Source organism: Stegostoma tigrinum, chromosome 40 (genome assembly GCF_030684315.1).
Source record: "Stegostoma tigrinum isolate sSteTig4 chromosome 40, sSteTig4.hap1, whole genome shotgun sequence".
Taxonomy (NCBI): domain Eukaryota; kingdom Metazoa; phylum Chordata; class Chondrichthyes; order Orectolobiformes; family Stegostomatidae; genus Stegostoma; species Stegostoma tigrinum.
The window spans coordinates 11,092,553-11,117,192 of NC_081393.1; the positions used below are offsets into that span (position 1 = coordinate 11,092,553).

The following is a 24,640-nucleotide window of genomic DNA, read 5'->3' on the forward strand; positions in this document are numbered from 1 at the left end:
CAGCCTCAGGAGACTGTCTCTGTGGAGTTTGCACATTCTACCTGTCTTTGTCTTCTTGGGCAAGCATGTAGTGAAGGTTCTGAACTGTGCCATGGTATGGTAGGCACTGCCCAGTGGGATTTCTAGGCCAGCAAACATCGGTAGAATATTTTTTCCAAATGTGTCCCTTCTCTGTGCTTAAAGTTCTAATAGCTTGGATACAGATATATCAGCATCACATTCTTTGCACGTGCTTTCAAGTCCTTCTACATATGTAAATTCAGGTCAAAATCCCAAAACTTTCTGCCAAGAACAATGCAGACAGTACTGTCAGCAAATGGACACAACATTTCAAGAGGAAAGCCCGCCATTAACTTCTCAAAACTAATAAGAGGTGGCCAGCCAATTCAGTCCTTGCCAAATCTCAAGAATGCATTTTAATTACCTTTGCTGAGATCTGAATTTCAGTCATTCATGATCAGGGTAGGTGCTGTAATCTAGCCAGTGTTATCCTGTTACTGAAATGTATAGAGCTGGATCTGGCTGCTGATCATTCACAATAAATAACATTTCTCACAGTGGCTATCATTCCTTTGAATGACAACCTGGCTTCAGTGCTGAAAAAACATTGCACAGTAGAGAAAAGGGAGCTGTGGGCACCCTTTCACCACACAGCTGTATGTTGTCCGGTAAAAAAAACAGCTTGGCTATTAATCCATCACAATCAGTGACACTATTAGAAATATTGGAGTAATTTAATCTTGAGCACAAACTTGATCACAGTGAGATGCAATTTTTCAGCTTTACCTATGTAATAGTTATTAGTTGGTTCAATTGTAGTAACAGGTCTGAGGGGTCGTTCACTTGGGGGTGGTTCATAGGTATCCTCATTCTCAGAGCCGCTGTCCTGCAATGAAGTACAACACAGTTCCGAGTAATGTTTCTTTCCATCTGACCACCACAAATTCTTCAGCAATTATTCCACAGAAAGAGCAAAATGGTCGTCATTGAAATTATCAAAAAGATAGCATCTGCAGCAGTTCAGTACTCCTTCATTGAGTCCTTGCAGTGTGGAAGCAGGCCATTCAGCCCATCGAGCCCACACCAACCCTCCGAGAAGCATCCCACCCAGATCCAACCTCTACTCTATCTCCCTGATCCTGCATTTCCCAATGGCTGATCCACCTAGCCTGCATATCCCTGGACACCATGGCCAATTTAGCATCCATTTATCTTACCTGCACATCGTTGAACTGTACTGCACAAAGTGTCACCTCAGATTAATGCTCAAGTTTCTTGACTAGGACTTGAGTCTCAATCTTCAGATTCAGAGGAAATTGTAATATGCAGTTGAACTTGTCGGAAAGGTTAGCTTAACTATCCTCGATCCATATAAGGTGGAAAGAAAGACGCAATATTAAACAGACTTACCCCATCCTCATCATAATGGTCTGCCTCACTGGGATAGAACACAGGAAATTAAGCCCTGCTATTCCTGGAGTTGTCCCAAAAGTTAAATATTTTAGGAAGTACTCAAAGATCCCCAATTTACCTGTCTTTTTGACCCATATTGAGAAAAAGCTTGGTTTCTTTCCTGAATATCAATGGCTACAGATAGACGATTATGAACTGTTGGCATAAAACTATCCAAATTGAAACTCCTTATCCCCTTGTTAACTCCCCATTCCACACAGAAACGCTGAGTTAGGAGAAAAGGAAATGTTGGCGTTATGGGCAGAGAGAAAACTTGGAAAACATTTCAGCGCCCTCTGTTCACAGGATCTGCTGGAAAGGGTTTTCTGCCAATCAGAATGCTGCTTCTCAGCTTTCCTCTTCTGAAATTTTTCACTGATTTGTTGGAGGCACAGGGGGCTGGTTCACACTTTTAAAAGGTCTCAGACTTATTAATTAAAAGTCACAGCTAACATAAAGTTCTGGAGAGAAAACAACTTGGTTTCCTTCAGGCATAAAGTAGCTTTTACTGCAGAGAACGGGGAGAGCTGTTCAGTTGGTGAAGGCTTCTATGTATCTTGTTCATAGCCCACAGCTGTTCAGCAAACTGAGAACCAGCCAAATAATTATTGGCAGGCAGATATTGTCATTGATAACTAGTCACTCATCCACAAACCAATCAGCGATTTGTTGAGAACCGAAGCTCCATTTGTCCACAGTCTTTAGGCTCCATCTCTTCTACAAACTGCACTTCAGCTCTGCTGGAACCAGCGGCTATGTAAACAGTGTTAACAATGAGTTATAAAAGTTATTTGCTTTCAAATCATGCAGTAATCCTGCAGCAATCCTTTTTAAATAAATCTCATGGTGACCACCTCTACCTCGTCATTGCCAACACAAATAGCCCTGTTGAGAGGGAAATCAACTCCAACTGAGAACCAGAAATCAGCATGAGCAACCTCCAGCCGTTCCCTTTGAGATATAATTACTCCCCTGGGATCACACTGCCATCCCCGAGGAAGACTTGTCACTCAAACCTTGACTTTTTCCACTGTTCCTTCTCTTGCCTTGACATCTCTCTTCCTCTTATTTTCCTGCTTTCCCCTCCATCTGTTTTTTTCTCTCTTGCACCTCTCCACGCCTTCCATTTTTATCATTCAGACCTTACCCCCAAAAAGCATTCCCTCTCTCATAGTGTCCTTTCCAATCTTATTTTGCGCCACCCACTTTGTTCTTCCTGCTGTTTCCTCCTCTCCCCTTTCCATATCATGTTGCCTTCCTACTCCCTCCATATTTTCCTCTCCCATACCTGACCCTGCACTCATCTTTTCTACCTCCTGTCCCCTCCCCTACACATCCTCCTTAACCGTTCATATCATCTCTTCTATTCTTCTCCTTTCCCCCTCTGCATTCTTTGACCCTTCCTCATCCTTTCTTTCCCTGCTCGGCCCTGTTCTCCCTCTTCCAGCTGCTTCCCAAACCACATCTTTGTTCAGTTACCTCTTTTTTTTTCTCCAAAGCAGACTTAATCTGAACAGTAGTTTGAGGTCATGTGAAAGATCTGTCGCCTGTTTCCCAACTGACCTCAATCACATTTACCCACTCTTCATGTCTTCACTATCCTGACTTCTCGTGGAATAATGCCTCAATTTTATTATATTTTTTCGAGTTCCTTCATGCTCCAGCCCTTCCCCATCTCTGACATCTCCTCCAATCCTATAACGCTCTGAGATACCTACACTTCCCTGCTTCCAGCCTCTTAAATATCCTGGCTCCAAGGGCCCTGCCACCAGTGGCTGATGCTTCAGTTGCCTCATTCCTAAGTTCTAGAATTCCCTCCCTCTCTCTGTCTTGGGTTTTTCCTGAAAACATTGGAAAGATATAACCATGCTTTTGGCTATTTTCCCTAAAATCTCTGACATCTGGTATCACATTTATTTTTGCTCAGTTTCACAGGGTTTCTATGAGTGTGTTGTGATGTTTTATTAGACATGCCGTTGTTGTTGGCTACTCAGCTGTGACTCTGCAGAGAAGATCACTTAATAATTCTCCAAAATATGAATTGTCATTTCACTGCAATTATTAGCAAGGAGCAAGCAAAAGAATCTACTTCTCTGTACTTCTTGCACTTCTTTTTCAGAAAGTCCAAAGTCATTTATGTCTTGAATGTTTTGTGCAACTTTTTACATCTAAATTGCATCATAGCCTTTCAGTGCAGTGAAGGAGCTGGTAATTTATCAAATTTGAGAGGCAGACCGTATAGCCGACCTATAGCCCAACAAAAACAGAAGTCCCACCAGCTGATGGTATCAGTGAACATTACAGATTCTTTACCTCTGAAAACAGAGAAAACACAGTTATCTTACAAATTGATATTCCCTGTCTGGAGCAGCATTATCAGAAACTCACTCACATTACGGATGTGTGTCTGTCTCAGTGCTGTAACATATTAGTTGTGCTCTTTGACATTGCATAAACTGCACTGTCCCATTTGCTACAGCAAATAGGAATTTGGTTATTGACTTTGTTTGATCGGCTCCACGATGAAAGGTCCTTTGTTCAGTCTGCTGCAAACATAATCACGTTCCCCAAGATAATTTGCAACTTGTGTACCTCGCTGTTTCTACAGCACAAGAGAGTTTCAACTGATATTCAAATCTGTTTCAGACAAAGAAAACTTGCAAAAATAGGGAACTGCTTTGCAGTAACATGGACTTTGTTATTAAAACCTTGGATCACCAGCTTATTTCATGCTGGGGTCATTGTACTGTTTACCAGTGATAATTCTTTACAGTTTAGACAAATTGAATTGACTAATCTAATTAGACTGGCTCCTAAGCGTACGAGATAATCAATCAATGTTAAGAAAATAACTTTACTAAGACAACTGGATGAACGTTTGTGCGGACTGAAGATTAAAGCTTACTTTTGGTTCAGTTTGGAATAGATAATCTAATACGCAAGGTTCCTGGTTTTGGGATCTGGCATTGTCAACTATGTAATACACCTGGCCAGGTGCAAACAGTGGAATTAACAATTTGATATAATAAACTTTTATAAGTTTTCTCGTGGCACTGTGGTACTCCACCTACCTCTGGACCAAAAGGCCTGGGGTCAGGTCCTATCTGCTCTACTGGCATGCAATAACATTTCTGGGCAGATTGATTAGAAAATAGTAATCTTAGGGAAATAAAAAGTATATCATAAACTTTAGGGTCTGTTGTGGCACAGTGGTAAAGTCCGTACCTCTGAGGCAGGAGGCATGGATTCAACTCCCGACTGCTCCAGAGGTGTATCATAGCATCACTAAACAGGTTTCTTAAAAATACATATGGGAAACTTGGGATTTTTTAAAAAATCATCTTTAAATTATGCAGAAATTACCTCTCTGGAGATTAATTTACAAGAGGAGAAAATAAGATCTTGCTACACAGCACATTTCACGATGTTATGAATGCCAAAGCAATTAAAACTGAGAATTTTCATTGTAGTTACTGTTGTAATGAATGAACTATGACAAGCTGTTTGTGGACAGCAAGGTCCCACTTACAGCAATGAAGTAAATTTCTAGTTTTAGCTGTTGATGAAGGGATGAGCATTGGCAGGTACACAGAGAGAATGCTTACTTTTGTTCCATATTAATGTGGAAACATATGGATTTCTGTGAGAAGTTTAACATTTTGTCCAAGTGCTTGATGTTCAACAGTGCAGTACTCTCAGTGTAGAGCGCTGGGGTGTCACCTGAGGCCTTTGGCAAAACGTGTTGTTATTCTTGTTACTCTTATAAGACGGTATTAGGTTTTTCTGGTGCAAATAATCAGTGGACATATTCTTACTCTTAAGTACTTACGACATCACTCACACATGATGTTTCTTCATTTTGGCGATCTGTAATCAAAATAAAGTATGCTCCATATTAAAGAATAAACTCTAACGAGCTGTGAAAGACCAAACTCTCTCTCAACAACAATATTTTCATCACTGAGAGATCTATCACAATCATCAGTGCAGATAAGATACACTTAAGATCTATTGTAAAGAAAAAAAAATCTTACTCAAGAAAGGCATTCCAGCTAAAATGCTATTCTTTGAAATGCTTTGTATTAACACACAGCTATCCTGGCAGCCACCCAGAACCTAGCCTTTACAACTGAAAAGGGCTTTGGTTTGATGCATTTGTTAACAGCTATAGTCAGCCTCAGAATCCCCAGGCCAGGAAGGACAATATCAGACAGGGGTTCCTTCATAAAATCCTTGTTCAACAACTCCTCCTTGACACCTTGCACAAACTCAGTATGTGCTTGAAATCAGATCCACTGTGACTGACTATGCCTTTTCTGTTTGAGAAAGAACTTTGGTGGTGGAAGAAATTCATCGACAGATCATAAATTCTTCTGAATAAATGGTACAACGTGTGAAGTGAAAATACACTGCTTTGCACATTCCTGTAAGGGTACAAGCAATCAAATGTAACTTTGCAGATTGACAAGCTGTATAAAAACAGTTTTAGTCAAAAATTATGGCAGGGAATTAGGAGTCTGACTGAGGTTTGAAGCAAGAAGACAATCTCAAATTTTGTGTACAATCAACTAAATCCAAAGGGTAAGACTCTTCCAGTCTCTCAACGCCTTCCTGAAAGGTCACCAAAGCCAGAGAGTGCAGCGAAGGTTTACCAGGCTGATTCTGGGCATGGCGGGGCTAACGTACGAGGAGAGATTGATGAGGTTAGGATTGTTCTCACTGGAGTTCAGATGAATGAGCGGGGATTTCATAGAGACTGACAAAATTAGAATAGGATTGGACAAAGTAGACGCAGGGAGGAAGTTCCCAATGGTGGGTGTCCAGAACCAGGGGACACAGTCTGAGGATTCAGGGTAGACCATTTAGGACAGAGACTCGGAGACATTTCTTCACCCAAGGAGTGGTGAACCTGTTGGAATTCATTACCACAGAAAGTAGTCGATGCCAAAACATAGAATGTATTCAAGAGGTGACTAGATATAGCATTTGGGGCGAATGGGATCAAAGGTTATGAGGAGAAAGCAGGATGAGGCTATTGAGTTGGATGATCAGCCATGATTGTGATGACTGGAGGAGCAAGCTTGAAGGGCCAAATGGCCTCTTCCTGCTCCTATTTCCTATGTTTCTGTGTTTCTATAACTAACAGAAGGAAGCTGTTCAGCTTGTGGTGCTCCTGCCAGTCCCTGAAAGAGCTATGCAATTTTTCTCACTTCCTCCGCAATTGCCAATAGCTCAGCTATTTTCCATTCTCCAATTGTCTTTTGAAAGTTACTGCTGAATTTATTTTCAGGTCATAATGACTTGCTGTCTGAAGAAATGCTTCCTCATTGTCACCTCTGGATCAATTTCGAATTAGCTCTGTGTTTTCAGGTTACTAAATCTTCCATTACTGAAAACAGATTCTTTCCATTCTGTGAAAGTGCTTCAACATTTGCAGTGTACCCTGAGAGAAATATTGGAAATGGCCAATTCTGGCTGTTTATTCCATTTCTCATGAAGTTTGGGTTTCCCAACAATCTCTTTCCAGAGAAACAGCTGAAGGAAATTGCGGGTAATAATGTGTGCAGATGCCTAAAATGATTACAGTGTATCTGTTTTGATTCATTTTAAATTCTCAGTATTGTGTAACAACCCAAGCTGGGTCTAGGCCCAAAACATCAGCCTTCCTGCTGCTCTCATGCTGCTTGACCTGCTGTGTTCATCCAGCTCTACACCTTGTTATCTCTCTGTCAAGTTGATCAGCTATTCACTTGTCATTCCGAATGTTTGGCAGAACCTTTGGATGGATCAGTCAGATGATTGGCCTTTCATTGTTTCATGCTTTATTAGCCTTCCAGCATGGACTCTCAGGCAGGAAATACCCAGGTAAGCAAATGAGGTGCAAGAAGTGACTTTTCCAAATTCAACACAAAAGATCACACATGCTAGACATCAATATTTTCATGGCTACTCATTCCACATTCTCAGTGGGTTTGCTGAGGTTTTCCTCCTTCATGCTGCCCTAAACACCTGAATATCAATTTCCTGAACACTCATACAACTCTTGTCATCAGAGAAAGCGAATCAGAAGAGAAGAATATCTCTTTTCACTTACTGGGTTTGTTGGGTCGGGCTGGCAATGGAGGAGGGAGGCCAGACCTGTATGCAAGAAGAGAATATTTGCTGTCGAAATTACTTGTCAAGGTGAAACACACTGCAAAGGTGTGATGATTCAAAATTACTGAAGCAAGTACGGCATCTCTGCTTCTCCGAGACCAACATATTCGTACTTCTGTTGATAATGTATGTATCTCAATGTATACAAGAATATAACATCTAATATGTAAATATATAATGCCAACAAGCAAATATAACTTTGCAGAAGATTGAAGGAAACTCTGGTTAACCTGCATGAACAATGTTTCAGTCAAAAATTATGGCAGGAAATTAGGAGAACGTCTGAGGCTTGAGGCAAGAGCACAGTCTGCCAAATCTGTATGTCAGAATATCCTTTAAAAATCGTCACACCAGCGGACTGTTTGCCTGGTACAGAGTCCATATTCTCTCCCACCTCTATGGACAGACCTCGCTCAGACAAGTTATGTGCAAGTTGCCTGATCAGATTGTCAAGTCTGGCTTGGTTCTCAAACTTACATCACCAGCAGTATAAAAGCTTAAATTGTGAATCTCAACCTCTGATTGGTCTGCTGAGTATTTCAAGCATGATCTGATTTACTGCACTTTAAGATGCATTTGTTTAACATTGGAAGTATTTTTGGCCTGGATTGAATCAAATGGAAACTCAAATTATGAGACAAGTATTATGAACATTTGATCAAGGTTTGTTTGATTTTCATTATTGGCCAAAGTCAAAATTTTCTTGCTCTGTGCTCATTGGCCTAGTCTCTTGAAGTTCAGGTGGTTTGTTTGACCAAGTACATGTTGCACCTTGTCAAATTGCTATCCCCTTAAATCAGTATTTTCCTGAGACAGCACCTTCCAGGCCTGTGAATCGACCACCAAGAAGAACAAAAGTAACAGATGCAAGGAAGCATCGCACCTCAAAATTTTCCTCCAAACCACTTAACACGCTGACATGAAACCGTATCGCTATTCCTTCACTGCTAAAAGCCACTCTCGTGGAGTCAAAATCCATGAACTCCCTTCCAACAGAAATAAAAACAGTATAATACAAGTAGCTTTCCAATGCTAAAAAGCAAAGTTTCATGCCTCAAGTAACATTATACTCACATATTTTTTGAATTCCAAGGCTTTGGTAGATTCTGAGAAGAGGACAGAAATAATTAGACTCATGGTGTCATCACAGTTCAGAAGGAAGTCATTTCGACAATCGAGTCTATGGCAACAGTGTGTGGAACAATCCACTCAGCTTAATTCTCATCGATCTGTAAGTCTATTTCTGTCAAGTATTCATCATTGCTTATGAAATCATTCATCATCTCTGCTTTCAGCACCGTCATGGGCAATGAATTCTATTCACTGAGTTTTTCCTAACATGCCTATTCTTGTCCAAAACCATCAACCTGTTGTTGAATTGTTCGTCATCAGCTGATGGTAACAACTCTCCTTTGTCCAGCTAATAAAACCAATCACAATCTTGTACACCTCTATTAAATCTCCTCTCAAACTCCTTACTGCTAAAGAGAAGAACTTGAGCTTCTTCATTTCACCTTTTACCTAAAACCCCTCATCCTTGGAACCATTCTGGTCAATCTCCTCTGCATCCTTTCAAGGACACTGACATCTTTTTGAAACTGTGGTGACCAGCATTCCCTCTAATTTTCTCGGTGGATGCACAGGGCTCCCAAGGCCTGTGCATGGCAGTAATTTCCAGAACCACAGTTCAATGGAAATGTTGGTGGTGACTACAGTTGGATGCGATATCCCAGTTGTGGTTGCCTAATCAGAGCTTCATATTGGCCCAGCATAACTTCTCTGCTTTTGTGCTCAGTACTTTGATTTCCGAAACCCAAGTTCCCGCATACTTTGCTCACTGCTCTCCTGGTATGGCCTGCCATTGTCCAAGGTCTATTCATATGAATTCTCCCTTCTGCTTTCTGCAGACCCTTCTAACCTTGTGCATTTTCAAGTCTACACCTCTTTTTCCTCTTCATTCAACCAAAATACATCACCTCATTCATCTCTGTATTAAATTGTATCTTCTTGGGTCTTATTGGGACTTCAACTTTCCAAATATTGACTGGGAACACTATAGATTGAGTACTATAGATGGGTCAGTTTTTGTCCAGTGTGTGCAGGAGGGCTTCCTGACACAGTATGTAGATAGGCCAACAAGGGGCGAAGCCACATTAGATTTGGTACTGGGTAATGAGCCCGGCCAGGTGTTAGATTTGGAAGTAGGTGAGCACTTTGGTGATAGTGATCACAATTCTGTTATGTTTACTTTAGTGATGGAAAGGGATAGGTGTATACCACTGAGCAAGAGTTATAGCTGGGGGAAAGGCAATTACAATGAGATTAGGCAAGATTTAGGGAGCGTAGGATAGGAAAGGAAACTGCAGGGGATGGGCACATTAGAAATGTGGAGCTTATTCAAGGAAAAGCTCCTGTGTGTCCTAGATAAATATGTACCTGTCAGCCAGGGAGGAAGCTGTAGAGTGCAGGAGCCGTGGTTTACGAAGGAGGTGGAATCTCTGGTCAAGAGGAAGAAGAAGGCTTATGTTAGGATGAGATGTGAAGGCTCAGTTAGGGCGCTTGAGGGCTACGAGGTAGCCAGGAAAGACCTAAAGAGAGAGCTCAGAAGAGCCAGGAGGAGACATGAGAAGTTGTTGGCGGATAGGATCAGGGTAAACCCTAAGGCTTTCTATAGGTATTTAAGGAATAAAAGAATGACGAAAGTAAGATTAGGCCCAATCAAGGATAGTAGTGGTAAGTTGTGTGTGGAGTCAGATGAGATAGGGGAAGCGCTAAATGAATATTTTTCAACAGCATTCACTCTAGAAAACGACAATGTTGTCGAGGAGAATACTGAGATACAGGCTACTAGACTAGGTGGGATTGAGGTTCAGAAGGAAGAAGTATTAAAAATCCTTCAGAAGGCGAAGATAGATAAGTCCCCTGGGCCGGTTGGGATTTATCCTAGGATCCTCTGGGAAGCCAGGGAGGAGATTGCCGAGCCTTTGGCATTGATCTTTAACTCATCATTGTCTATAGGAATAGTGCCAGATGACTGGAGGATAGCAAATGTGGTTCCCCTGTTCAAGAAGGGGAGTAGAGACAACCCTGGTAATTATAGACCAGTGAGCCTTACCTCAGTTGTTGGTAAAGTGTTGGAAAAGGTTACAAAGGATAGGATTTATAATCATCTAGAAAAGAATAAATTGATTAGGGATAGTCAGCACGATTTTGTGAAGGGAAGTTCGTGCCTCACAAACCTTATTGAGTTCTTTGAGAAGGTGACCAAACAGGTAGTTGAGAGTAAACCGGTTGATGTGGTGTATGTGGATTTCAGCAAGGCGTTCGATAAGTTTCCCCACAATAGGCTATTGTACAAAATGCGGAGGAATGGAATTGTGGGAGATATAGCAGTTTGGATCGGAAATTGGCTTGCTGAAAGAAGACAGAGGGTGGTAGCTGATGGGAAATGTTGATCCTGGAGACCAGTTACTAGTGGTGTACCGCAAGGGTCGGTGTTGGGTCCACTGCTGTTTGTCATTTTTATAAATGACCTGGATGAGGGCGTAGAAGGATGGGCTAGTAAATTTGCAGATGACACTAAGGTCGGTGGAGTTGTGGATAGTGATGAAGGATGCTGTAGGTTGCAGAGAGACATAGATAAGCTGCAGAGCTGGGCTGAGAGGTGGCAAATGGAGTTTAATGCAGACAAGTGTGAGGTGATGCACTTTGGTAGGAGTAACCGGAAGGCAAAGTACAGGGCTAATGGTAAGATTCTTGCTAGTGTAGATGAGCAGAGAGATCTCGGTGTCCAGGTACACAGATCCTTGAAAGTTGCCACCCAGGTTGACAGGCCTGTTAAGAAGGCATACAGTGTTTTAGCTTTTATTAATAGAGGGATTGAGTTCCGGAACCAAGAGGTTATGGCGAAGCTGTACAAAACTCTGGTGCGGCCGCACTTGGAGTATTGTGTACAGTTCTGGTCACCGCATTATAAGAAGGATGTGGAAGCTTTGGAAAGGGTGCAGAGGAGATTTACTATGATGTTGCCTGGTATGGAGGGAAGGTCTTATGAGGAAAGGCTGAGGGACTTGAGGCTGTTTTCATTAGAGAGAAGAATGTTGAGAGGTGACTTAATTGAAACATATAAAATAATCAGAGGGCTAGGTAGGGTGGATAGGGAGAGCCTTTTTCCTAGGATGGTGACGGCGAGCACGAGGGGGCATAGCTTTAAATTGAGGGGTGAAAGATATAGGACAGATGTCAGAGGTGGTTTCTTTACTCAGAGAGTAGTAAGGGAATGGAACGCTTTGCCTGCAACAGTAGTAGATTCGCCAACTTTAGGTACATTTAAGTCGTCATTGGACAAGCATATGGACGTACATGGAATAGTGTAGGTTAGATGGGCTTGAGATCGGTATGACAAGTCGGCACAACATCGAGGGCCGAATGGCCTGTACTGTGCTGTAATGTTCTATGTTCTATGTTCTACATATCCACTTGTTGTGGTCACCAATCTATTCCTCTTCCCGTCATTTGGTATCACCTCTGCTGGCAGCCATACCCTTAGAGTTTAGAATCATTGGCAATTTCTGAAGTGTTACTTTATATTCTAATATCCAGGTCATTTGTATCTATTAAAGAAACATAGGTCCTCGCGTCGAGCTTCAAGAAACACAACTGCCTACCATCAGTTTCCATGACTTGCTATTTTCTAGTCTTAAACCAATCTTCTAATCCAACCTAACAGTAGCTTCTATTCCATGAGCCTCAACATTTTTAGCCAATCTTTTATGTGACATTGGTCAACAGATTACTTTAGATGTACATTGGCAACATCGTTTCTTTTCCCTGCATCAACCTTCTCTGTTACTTCCTTAAAACCTTAAAGATTAGTCAAGAAAGATATGCCTTTTATTTCCAAATCCATACTGATTCCCCTACATTTACTCAAACTTCTACGAATACCTGTTGATTTTTTAAATCTGATTTTTTTTAATAAAACCTGACCAAGCACTGATATCAAACTGACCAGACTATATTCAGAATGCATTTATGATCTTTCTTGAATAACACTGTCAATTTTACCACATTGCAACTCTTTGGCACTTAACCGTTATATCCAAGGAATATTGAAACATCGCTTCCACTCGCACTTCCTTCAGCAACCTGGGATGTAAGCCATCCAGATGAAGCAACATATCCATTCTTAGTGATATCCAGTTTTCTAGTGCGTTCTTTCTGTTGATTTTCACCCCATCAGTTATCTCACTCAGCCCTGCTTCATTGATAATTGCCAGCCTCCTCTTTCATGATGAACACACTCAGTCAAAATATTAGTTCTAGTCTTGCCTTGCACTTCAGGCCTGTGTCACTCTAGCTGTTCTGATATGACTCACTCCACTTTATCCAATAAGCTTATTGCTTGGTCAAAGACTTTTGGATTTTGTTCTATGAACTATTCTCATAACATTTCTTTTGTCATTTTCCTCTTTACATCCCCTCTCAACACAAATGTGTTTGACCTGCTTCATATAAAAAGAATGCATCTGACATACATCATATACCTTTTCTTGTTTCGTCATGCATTCTCAGTCCTTCATCATCCAATGAGCATTGATTTTGGATTATTCTCAATTGTCCTTGTCAGAATATACTGAGTCTGTGCCCAAAACATAACGTCCTTCAAGATAATAAAGTGTGGAGATGGATGAACACAGCAGGTGAAGCAGCATCTCAGGAGCACAAAAGCTGATGTTTCGGGCCTAGACCCTTCATCAGAGAGGGGGATGGGGAGAGGATTCTGAAATAAATAGGGAGAGAGGGGGAGGCGGACCGAAGATGGATAGAGGAGAAGATAGGTGGAGAGGAGAGTGTAGGTGGGGAGGTAGAGGTGGGATAGGTCAGTCCGGGGAGGACGGACAGGTCAAGGGGGTGGGATAAGGTTAGTAGATAGGAAATAGAGGTGCAGCTTGAGGTGGGAGGAGGGGATAGGTGAGAGGAAGAACGGGTTAGGGAGGCAGGGACGGGCTGGGCTGGTTTTGGGTTGCAGTGGGGGGAGGGGATGAGCTGGGCTGGTTGTGTGATGCAGTGGGGGGAGGGGACGAGCTGGGTTGGTTTTGGGATGCAGTGCGGGAAGGGGAGATTTTGAAGCTGGTGAAATCCACATTGATACCATTGGGCTGCAGAGTTAGAACATAGAACATAGAACATAGAACATAGAACATAGAACATAGAACATAGAACAGTACAGCACAGAACAGGCACTTCAGCCCACAATGTTGTGCCGACCATTGATCCTCATGTATGCACCCTCAAATTTCTGTGACCATATGCATGTCCAGCAGTCTCTTAAATGTCCCCAATGACCTTGCTTCCACAACTGCTGCTGGCAACGCATTCCATGCTCTCACAACTCTCTGTGTAAAGAACCCGCCTCTGACATCCCCTCTATACTTTCCACCAACCAGCTTAAAACTATGACCCCTCGTGTTAGCCTTTTCTGCCCTGGGAAATAGTCTCTGGCTATCAACTCTATCTATGCCTCTCATTATCTTGTATACCTCAATTAGGTCCCCTCTCCTCCTCCTTTTCTCCAATGAAAAGAGAGTGAGCTCAGTCAACCTCTCTTCATAAGATAAGCCCTCCAGTCCAGGCAGCATCCTGGTAAACCTCCTCTGAACCCTGCCCAAAGCTTTCTTATAATAGGGCGACCAGAACTGGACGCAGTATTCCAAGTGCGGTCTAACCAAAGTTTTATAGAGCTGCAACCAGTTCGCACGACTCTTAAACTCAATCCCCCTGTTAATGAAAGCCAAAACACCATATGCTTTCTTAACAACCCTGTCCACTTGGGTCAGAGATAATGGGAACTGCAGATGCAGTTGGGGGGTGGGAACCTGAGCTGTATACCAGAGGTGAGCGTTGATGCAGGTGAGGCAGTAGCAAGAGGTTGACCAGCTAGTGGGAAGGATTTTCTTGGGAAGGAACCAAGGGATCAGTTGAAGTGTGTTTGCTTTAATGCAAGGAGTATCAGGAATAAAAGTGATGAACTTAGAGCATGGATCAGTACCTGGTGCTATGATGTTATGGCCATAACAGAGACATGGGTTTCTCGGGGGCAGGAATGGTTGCTGGATGTTCCAGGGTTTAGAACATTTAAAAAGAATAGGGAGGGGGGAAAAAGAGGAGTGGGTGTAGCACTACTAATCAGAGAGGGCGTCACAGCTACAGAAGCTTCCTTTGTCGAGGAAGATCTGCCTACCGAGTCAGTGCGGGTGGAAATTAGGAACAGCAAGGGAGTAGTCACCTCGTTAGGGGTTTGCTACAGGCCCCCCAATAGCAGCAGGGAGATTGAAGAAAGCATAGGTCGACAGATTTTGGAAAAGTGTGGACGCAGTAGGGTTGTTGTAATGGGTGACTTTAACTTTCCTAATATTGATTGGAACCTCCTTCGAGCAGAAGATTTGAATGGAGCTGTTTTTGTAAGGTGTGTTCAGGACGGTTTCCTAACTCAGTACGTTGACAGGCCGACGAGGGGAGAGGCCATTCTAGACTTGGTGCTCGGAAACGAGCCGGGACAGGTATCAGATCTTGTGCTGGGAGAGCATTTTGGTGATAGTGACCATAACTGCCTCACATTCTACATAGCTATGGAGAAGGAGAGGATTAGGCAAAATGGGAGGATATTTAATTGGGGAGGAGGAAACTATGATGCGATTAGACATGAGTAGGAAGCATGGACTGGGAGCAGTTGTTCCATGGTAAGGGAACTATAGACATGTGGAGACTGTTTAAGGAACAGTTGTTGGGAGTGATGAGTAAATATGTCCCTCTGAGACAGGCAAGAAGGGGTAAGATAAAGGAACCTTGGATGACGAGAGTGGTGGAGCTTCTTGTGAAAAGGAAGAAGGTAGCTTACATAAGGTGGAGGAAGCTAGGGTCAAGTTCAGCTAGAGAGGATTACATGCAGGCAAGGAAGGAGCTCAAAAATGGTCTGAGGAGAGCCAGGAGGGGGCACGAGAAAGGCTTGGCAGAACGAATTAGGGAAAACACAAAGGCATTTTACACTTATGTGAGGAATAAGAGAATGATCAAAGAAAGAGTAGGGCCAATCAGGGATAGCATAGGGAACTTGTGTGTGGAGTCTGAGGAGGTAGGGGAAGCAATAAATGAGTTTTTTGCTTCTGTCTTTACGAAAGAAACGAACTTTGTAGTGAATGAAACCTTTGAAGAGCAGGTGTGCATGCCAGAATGGATAGAGATAGAGGAAGCTGATGTGCTGAAAATTTTGTCAAACATTAAGATTGACAAGTCGCCAGGCCCGGACCAGATTTGTCCTCGGCTGCTTCGGGAAGTGAGAAATGCAATTGCTTCGCCACTTGCGAAGATCATTGCATCCTCGCTCTCCACTGGAGTCGTACCTGAGGACTGGAGAGAGGCAAATGTAATTCCTCTCTTCAAGAAAGGAAATAGGGAAATCCCCGGCAATTATAGACCAGTAAGTCTCACATCTGTCGTCTGCAAGGTGTTAGAAAGGATTCTGAGGGATAGGATTTATGACCATCTGGAAGAGCATGGCTTGATCAAATACAGTCAACACGGCTCTGTTTTGGGTAGGTCATGCCTTACAAACCTTATCGAGTTTTTTGAGGATGTGACTAGAAAAGTTGATGAGGGTCGAGCTGTGGATGTGGTGTATATGGACTTCAGCAAGGCATTTGATAAGGTTCCCCATGGTAGGCTCATTCAGAAGGTCAGGAGGAATGGGATACAGGGGAACTTAGCTGCTTGGATACAGAATTGGCTGGCCAACAGAAGACAGTGAGTGGTAGTAGAAGGAAAATATTCTGCCTGGAAGTCAGTGGTGAGTGGGGTTCCACAGGGCTGCAGCGGGACATTGACAGGATGCAGAGATGGGCTGAGAGGTGGCAGATGGAGTTCAACCTGGATAAATGCGAGGTGATGCATTTTGGAAGGTGGAATTTGAAAGCTGAGTACAGGATTAAGGATAGGATTCTTGGCAGCGTGGAGGAACAGAGGGATCTTGGTGTGCAGATACATAGATCCCTTAAAATGGCCACCCAAGTGGACAGGGTTGTTAAGAAAGCATATGGTGTTTTGGCTTTCATTAACAGGGGGATTGAGTTTAAGAGTCGTGAGATCTTGTTGCAGCTCTATAAAACTTTGGTTAGACAGGACTTGGAATACTGCGTCCAGTTCTGGGCACCCTATTATAGGAAAGATGTGGATGCTTTGGAGAGGGTTCAGAGGAGGTTTACCAGGATGCTGCCTGGACTGGAGGGCTTATCTTATGAAGAGAGGTTGACTGAGCTCGGTCTCTTTTCATTGGAGAAAAGGAGGAGGAGAGGGGACCTAATTGAGGTATACAAGATAATGAGAGGCATAGATAGAGTTGATACCCAGAGACTATTTCCCAGGGCAGAAATGGCTAACACGAGGGGTCATAGTTTTAAGCTGGTTGGAGGAAAGTATGGAGGGGATGTCAGAGGCAGGTTCTTTACGCAGAGAGTTGTGAGAGCATGGAATGCGTTGCCAACAGCAGTTGTGGAAGCAAGGTCATTGGGGTCATTTAAGAGACTGCTGGACATGTATATGGTCACAGAAATTTGAGGGTGCATACATGAGGATCAATGGTCGGCACAACATTGTGGGCTGAAGTGCCTGTTCTGTGCTGTACTGTTCTATGTTCTATGTTCTATGCTGGAGACTTCCAAGATAATAAAATGTGAGGCTGGATGAACACAGCGGGCCAAGCAGCATCTCAGGAGCACAAAAGCTGACGTTTCGGGCCTAGACCCTTCATCAGAGAGGTCCACTTGGGTGGCCATTTTAAGGGATCTATGTATCTGCACACCAAGATCCCTCTGTTCCTCCACACTGCCAAGAATCCTATCCTTAATCCTGTACTCAGCTTTCAAATTCCACCTTCCAAAATGCATCACCTCGCATTTATCCAGGTTGAACTCCATCTGCCACCTCTCAGCACATCTCTGCATCCTGTCAATGTTGCGCTGCAGCCTACAACAGCCCTCTATACTGTCAATGACACCTCCAACCTTTGTGTCGTCTGCAAACTTGCTGACCCATCCTTCAATCCCCTCATCCAAGTCATTAATAAAAATTACAAAGAGTAGAGGCCCAAGGACAGAGCCCTGTGGAACCCCACTCACCACTGACTTCCAGGCAGAATATTTTCCTTCTACTACCACTCACTGTCTTCTGTTGGCCAGCCAATTCTGTATCCAGACAGCTATGTTCCCCTGTATCCCATTCCTCCTGACCTTCTGAATGAGCCGACCATGGGGAACCTTATTAAATGCCTTACTGAAGTCCATATACACCACATCCACAGCTCAACCCTCATCAACTTTTCTAGTCATATCCTCAAAGAACTCAATAAGGTTTGTGAGGCATGACCTGCCCCTCACAAAGCCGTGTTGACTGCATTTGATCAAGCCATGCTTTTCCGGATGGTCATAAATCCTATTCCTCAGAATCCTTTCTAACACCTTGCAGACGACAGACGCGAGACTTACTGGTCTGTAATTGCTGAGGATTTCCCTATTTCCTTTCTTGAAGAGAGGAATTACATTTGCCTCTCTCCAGTCCTCAGGTACGACTCCAGTGGAGAGCAAAATGCAAAGATCCTCACAAGTGGCGAAGCAATTGCATTTCTCGCTTCCCGAAGCAGCCGAGGACAAATCTGGTCCGGGCCTGGCGACTTGTCAATCTTAATGTTTGACAAAATTTTCAGCACATCAGCTTCTTCTATCTCTATCCATTCCAGCATGCACACCTGCTCTTCAAAGGTTTCATTCACTACGAAGTTCGTTTCTTTCATAAAGACAGAAGCAAAAAACTCATTTAGGGCTTCCCCTACCTCCTCAGACTCCACACACAAGTTCCCTATGCTATCCCTGATCGGCCCTACTCTTTCTTTGACCATTCTCTTATTCCTCACATAAGTGTAAAATGCCTTTGTGTTTTCCCTAATTCATTCTGCCAAGCCTTTCTCGTGCCCCCTCCTGGCTCTCCTCAGACCATTTTTGAGCTCTTTCCTCGCCTGCGTGTAATCCTCTAGAGCTGAACTTGACCCTAGCTTCCTCCACCTTATGTGAGCTACCTTCTTCCTTTTGATGAGAAGCTCCACCGCTCTCGTCATCCAAGGTTCCTTTATCTTACCCCTTCTTACCTGTCTCAGAGGGACATATTTACTCATCACTCGCAACAACTGTTCCTTAAACAGTCTCCACATGTCTATAGTGCCCTTACCATGGAACAATTGCTCCCAGTCCATGCTTCCTAACTCATGTCTAATCGCGTCATTGTTTCCTCTTCCCCAATTAAATATCCTCCCATTTTGCCTAATCCTCTCCTTCTCCAAAGCTATGTAGAATGTGAGGCAGTTATGGTCACTATCACCAAAATGCTCTCCCACCACAAGATCTGATACCTGTCCCGGCTCGTTTCCGAGCACCAAGTCTAGAATGGCCTCTCCCCTCGTCGGCCTGTCAACGTACTGAGTTAGGAAACCGTCCTGAACACACCTTACAAAAACAGCTCCATTCAAATCTTCTGCTCGAAGGAGGTTCCAATCAATATTGGGAAAGTTAAAGTCACCCATTACAACAACCCTACTACGTCCGCACTTTTCCAAAATCTGCCGACCTATGCTTTCTTCAATCTCCCTGCTGCTATTGGGGGGCCTGTAGTAAACCCCTAACGAGGTGACTACTCCCTCGCTGTTCCTAATTTCCACCCGCACTGACTCGGTAGGCAGATCTTCCTCGACAATGGAAGCTTCTGTAGCTGTGATACCCTCTCTGATTAGTAGTGCTACACCCCCTCCTCTTTTTCCCCCCTCCCTATTCTTTTTAAATGTTCTAAACCCTGGAACATCCAGCAACCATTCCTGCCCCCGAGAAACCCATGTCTCTGTTATGGCCACAACATCATAGCACCAGGTACTGATCCATGCTCTAAGTTCATCACTTTTATTCCTGATACTCCTTGCATTAAAGCAAACACACTTTAACTGATCCCTTGGTTCCTTCCCAAGAAAATCCTTCCCACTAGCTGGTCTACCTCTTGCTCCTGTCTCACCTGCATCAACTCTCACCTCCGGTATACAGCTCAGGTTCCCACCCCCTGCCATACTAGTTTAAACCCTCTCGAACTACTCAAGCAAACCTTCCACCCAGGACATTGGTCCCCTTCCAGTTCAGATGCAACCCGTCCTTCTTGTACAGGTCCCACCTTCCCCAGAAGGCATCCCAAATATCTACATATCTGAAGCCCTCCCTCCTACACCAGCTGCACAGTCACGTGTTAAGCTGCGCCCGCTCCCTGTTCCTCGCCTCGCTATCTTGTGGCACCGGTAGTAAACCAGAGAACACTACTCTGTTCGTCCTGCTTTGGAGCTTCCATCCTAACTCCCTGAAATCACTTTTTATATCCTCAATCCTATTTCTGGCTATATCATTAGTGCCAATATGTAACACGATTTCTGGCTGTTCGCCCTCCCTTTTTAGAACCTTATACACCCGATCGGAGACGTCCTGGACCCTGGCACCAGGGAGGCAACATACCTTCCGGGAATCCCGAACCTGACCACAAAATCTCCTGTCGATTCCCCTAACTATCGAGTCCCCTACCACGAGTACTTTCCTATTCTACCCCCTCCCCTTCTTTGCCACAGTGTCAGGCTCAGTGCTAGAGAACTGACTACTATGGCTTTCCTCTGGTAGGTCATCCCCCCCAGCAGTATCCAGAACAGTATACTTATTGCTGAGGGGAATGCCCACAGGGGATCTCTGCACTGTCTGTCTGTCCCCTTTCCTCCCCCTAACTGTAACCCATCTATCCTTGTCCTGAGCCTTAGGAGTGACCAACTCCCGGTAACTCCTCTCAATTACCCCCTCTGCCTCCCGAATGATCCGTAGTTCATCCAGCTCCAGCTCCATTTCCCTAACACGGTTTTCAAGGAGCTGGAGTTGGGTGCACTTCCCGCAGATGTAGCCAGCGGAGACGTGTGCCATGTCTCCCACCTGCCACATTCTGCAGGAGGAGCAAGCAACTGCCCTAGCATCCATACCCCACTTATCTGAATACCCACTCAGTACTAAAGTAGAAAGCTTACTTCAAGTTCCCAAGTGGAATATGAGTTGCTGTTCCTGCAACCTACGGGTGGCAACATTATGGCACTGCAGGAGGCCCATGATGGACATGTCGTCTAAGGAATGGGAGGGGGAGTTAAAATGGTTTGCAACTGGGAGGTGCAGTTGTTGACTGCGAACCGAGCATAGGTATTCTGCAAAGTGGTCCCCAAGCCTCTGCTTGGTTTCCCCAATGTAGAGGAAGCCACACTGGGTACAGCAGATGCAGTGGTTCGTGTTCTGAACCAGGAACTCCAGTTTTGAGCCTTATCCCAGGACCTGATAGCCACAGAACATCTGTCCATGACATGGCCTGAACTGTTTGTATCGACCTGTAAATCCTTCCGATGGCCAGCAGAAGGAGCGGTCAGACCAGCCACACTTGAATTTGGGTGGTCCCCTTCAATCTATCATCTCTGGCGACACCCTGTTCCAGAGAAACAGCTACTTCTGCTTCATCTGCTCCCCAGGTGCAAAGAGAAACCACAAAGGGGTTCTTTACATCCCTGTAATATCGTTGCAGACTCGGTCCTCAGCCACTCCCATGATTTGGAAGTCTACAGAAGGTGCCCAGTCACGCCGTCCAACCCTTTTGGGTTCTCAGTTCTTGCCAAAATGGATCTTCTTTGCCACCACCAGGCCATCTTCTCATTCCAACATCGCAATGTCTTCCAAATTCATACTGCTAAATCATACCGCGCCTTCCCCCCCCCCCCCCACCACCACACCTTCCTACTTCATTCTTTTTCTTTTCTAAACAAGTTATTCCCTTGTCGAATAAGCATCCAAACTTACCATTTTCAACTCATGTTTCTACTTTTACAACTTTATTGTATTCCCTGAGAAATGTTATCAGGTTTGGAAAATGCTTATGCTTTGGACCTGGGTGCCCAATTTCACGTAACTGAAGTCTGCTTGACAACAGAGATGGATGGTTAAAGATGAAAAAGGAGAACAGATAGTGTAATTGTGGCAACGATGTAAAGTATTCACAGTTGGACATGATGGCTACAGTTTCTGAGTTCACAATATTTTACATATTTTGCTTTGTTCCTGGCCTGTGGGTGTTACTGATAATACAGTGTGGAGCTGGAGGAGCACAGCAGGCCAGGCAGCATCAGAGGAGCAGGAAAGCTGACGTTTTGGTTCAGGACCCTTCTTCAGAAATGGGGGAGGGGAAGGGAGCACTGAAATAAATAGAGAGGGTAGGGAACGGAGATAGCAGGTTGATAGTGGAGCAGATAGGTGGGAGTGAAGACGGACAGGTCAGTGAGGTAGGGATGAGAGGAGGTGCTGGTCTTGGGATGATGTTAGGGGTGCAGAGATTTTGAAGCTAGTAAAGTCCACATTGAGACAATTGGGTTGTAGACTTCCAAGGCAGTCCCGATCTGAAGCGTCAGCTTTCTTGCTCCTCTGATGCTGCCTGGCCTGCTGTGCTCCTCCAGAACAGACTCCAGCAACGGCAGATCTTACTATCTCTATGCGTGTTACTGACTAGGTCAGCATTTATTGCCTGAAGAATGTTAGTGAACCAGATGGATTTTTATGACAACAAACAGTTGCCATTTGACACACTTTCTACTCCAGATTTTTATTGAATTCAAATATTACCATCTGCTCTGGTAAGATTCAAACCCCTTTGAACATTAGCCCAGGGCACTGGATCCCTCATTGACTGACATTAGCACTACATCACCACCTCCTAACTCGGGAGACTCCTTAAGTCCCAGAAAGGAGTTGAGAACAATTTTGTAATTAGACTGTTTATTTCGAAGGTGAAGGTAACTTGGGATAAACAGCAGCCGATCAGCATTTCTATCTCATGCAAAGCTGTTGTATTTCTCTCTGACTTAGGAACATTGCAGAGGAAGCCCTTTTGAGAGCAGGGAAAGGCTTTGTTTGAATGGAGTGTCGCATTGACACACAGCAGTCTTGTCTGCTGCATAGGGAGAACACAGAACAGTACAGCACAGTACAGACTCTTGGAACCACGATGTTGTGCCAACCTATTATCCTAATAAGATCACACTACCCTGCATATCCTACATTATACTATCCTCCATGTGCCTATCCAAGAGTTACTAAAAGTCTCTGAAGTATCTGACTCCAGTACCACTGCTGGCCCACGCCCACCACTCTCTGTGTGAAGAACCTACCTCTGACATCTCCCCTATACTTTTCTCCAATTACCTTAAAATTATGCCCCCTCGCAATAGTCATAAAGTAATGGTCATCGAGAGGAGCCTGTTTTTGGCTTCGCCAGACACCACCAGTAGACAGACAAGGGAGATATTCAAGATGAAAAGACACAATCTGCAGCTGTTGAAAGATTGTAGAAGATCAGACTGGAGAAGAAGAATCATCAGAAAAGGCATTTTGCAGCTGAAGATGGTTTTAAGATGGTTCAATGAGCGAATCACAGTACCTGCTGATGGTTACTCGATCGCCCGTGGTTTCTTCACAGTGAACTGATGCATGCAGCTGTGACACAAATTATAACTGAGACAGAGGTATGTCATCTAATTCCAAGAATATCCCATTGACAAGAACAAAAAGCTGATGTTCATCAGTCAGTGAATGTGTGAAACTATAGACAGAACCTTCTGGGGTTACTATTCTCTTCACCAAAGTTTTTGGTTCCTCTGTTATTCTGCCTTTGAAGGAAAATATGAGGGAAAATTGTTTGTTTGATGCAGTGTCTCTTGTACCATTAGAGTGGAATTGGAGAAATAATAAGCAACCATGAGAGTTTTAACACTGGGTCTCAATATAGCAATGCAGTAATGTAGATCAGCAAGCACTTGGGTAATGGGTAAATGGGATGAGGTTTAAGGGAAGGAAAAGGGCAGGAGAATTTTGTACAAGGTCATGCTTATGAAAGGCACAAAGTGGGAGTGCAACCAAGATGATGTTGGAATAGCCAAGCCTGCAGGAAGCGAGTTGTGAGTGAGAAAGGTGCAGAGTTGGAGGGTATTACGTTGGTTGTATTGATGATGGAATAACTCATCTCAGGGTCAAACTCATCAAAATTATGAACTGTATAATTCAGCTTGAAATAGTTGCCATCTGACCAAATGGTTAGGGCAATAGAGTCAATGGCTCTGTTGATTGACCATATTAAATTGCCCTGTAGTGTCCAGGGATATGTAGGTTAGGTGGATTAGTCAAGTAAATGTGGAGCTATAAAAATAGGGTGGGGGAGCTGATCTGGGTGAGATGCTTTTCAGAGGGTCAGTGTGGACTCAATGGGCTGAATGGCCTATTTGCACACTGTAGGGATTCTATGATTCTACGAATTGCCAGGTAAAGAGAGAGATTGTTGGAGCGGTGACATAATTTGTAAAGGAGAACAAAGACAATGACTTTAACCTTGCCAACAGTTAAACATGGATTCATATTCCACGCCATTCGAGCCAATAGTTTTCTTTCCATCAGAGCAGAATATCTGAACATCATATTGTCAATTGTTAGAATAGTTGGAAATCCCCTCATCTTAAGTATGCATTTTGCTAAACTCAAAGTCAAACAATAAGCTAAAATATTACCATTTGGAGAATGGAACATTCAACAGGCAGCTTTCCTTCCTGAGACCCTTCCGTAACAGCAAAGTTTCCTGTCTCAGCTCGCAAAGGCAGTGTCGAGAGCTTCCGACCTCAGCTCTTGCTAGACTGTTTGTGATTTCAAAGCCAGTAGGTAGTGAAATGAGGCTATTGTTCAGTTAGCACTTTGCATAATTTCAGTTCAGCAAGTGAGCACCAGGGAGGTAGCTCCAGGCCTGATGAACTGCTGATACTTTCACCAGATTATCAAAGGTAATTTGGAGAGGAACAATTAAACAAAATACTGCAAATGCTAGAAACTGGAAACTAAGATGT

At 43.8% G+C, this 24,640-nt stretch overlaps 1 protein-coding gene across 1 annotated transcript in view; it reads right to left on the reverse strand.

Annotated features, from left to right (window-relative positions):
- LOC125448024 (B-cell linker protein-like) overlaps positions 1-24,418 on the reverse strand; it is a 44,668-nt gene extending 20,250 nt beyond the window's left edge. The window contains exons 1-5 of the mRNA XM_048522947.2: positions 24,311-24,418; positions 8,683-8,714; positions 7,547-7,590; positions 5,282-5,319; positions 787-886 (exon numbers count right to left, since the gene is read on the reverse strand). Coding sequence (XP_048378904.1) covers positions 787-886; positions 5,282-5,319; positions 7,547-7,590; positions 8,683-8,714; positions 24,311-24,313 — 217 coding nt within the window. The 5' untranslated portion in view covers positions 24,314-24,418. The remainder of the gene's footprint in view (positions 1-786; positions 887-5,281; positions 5,320-7,546; positions 7,591-8,682; positions 8,715-24,310) is intronic.
- Between the last annotated feature and the right edge of the window lie 222 nt (positions 24,419-24,640).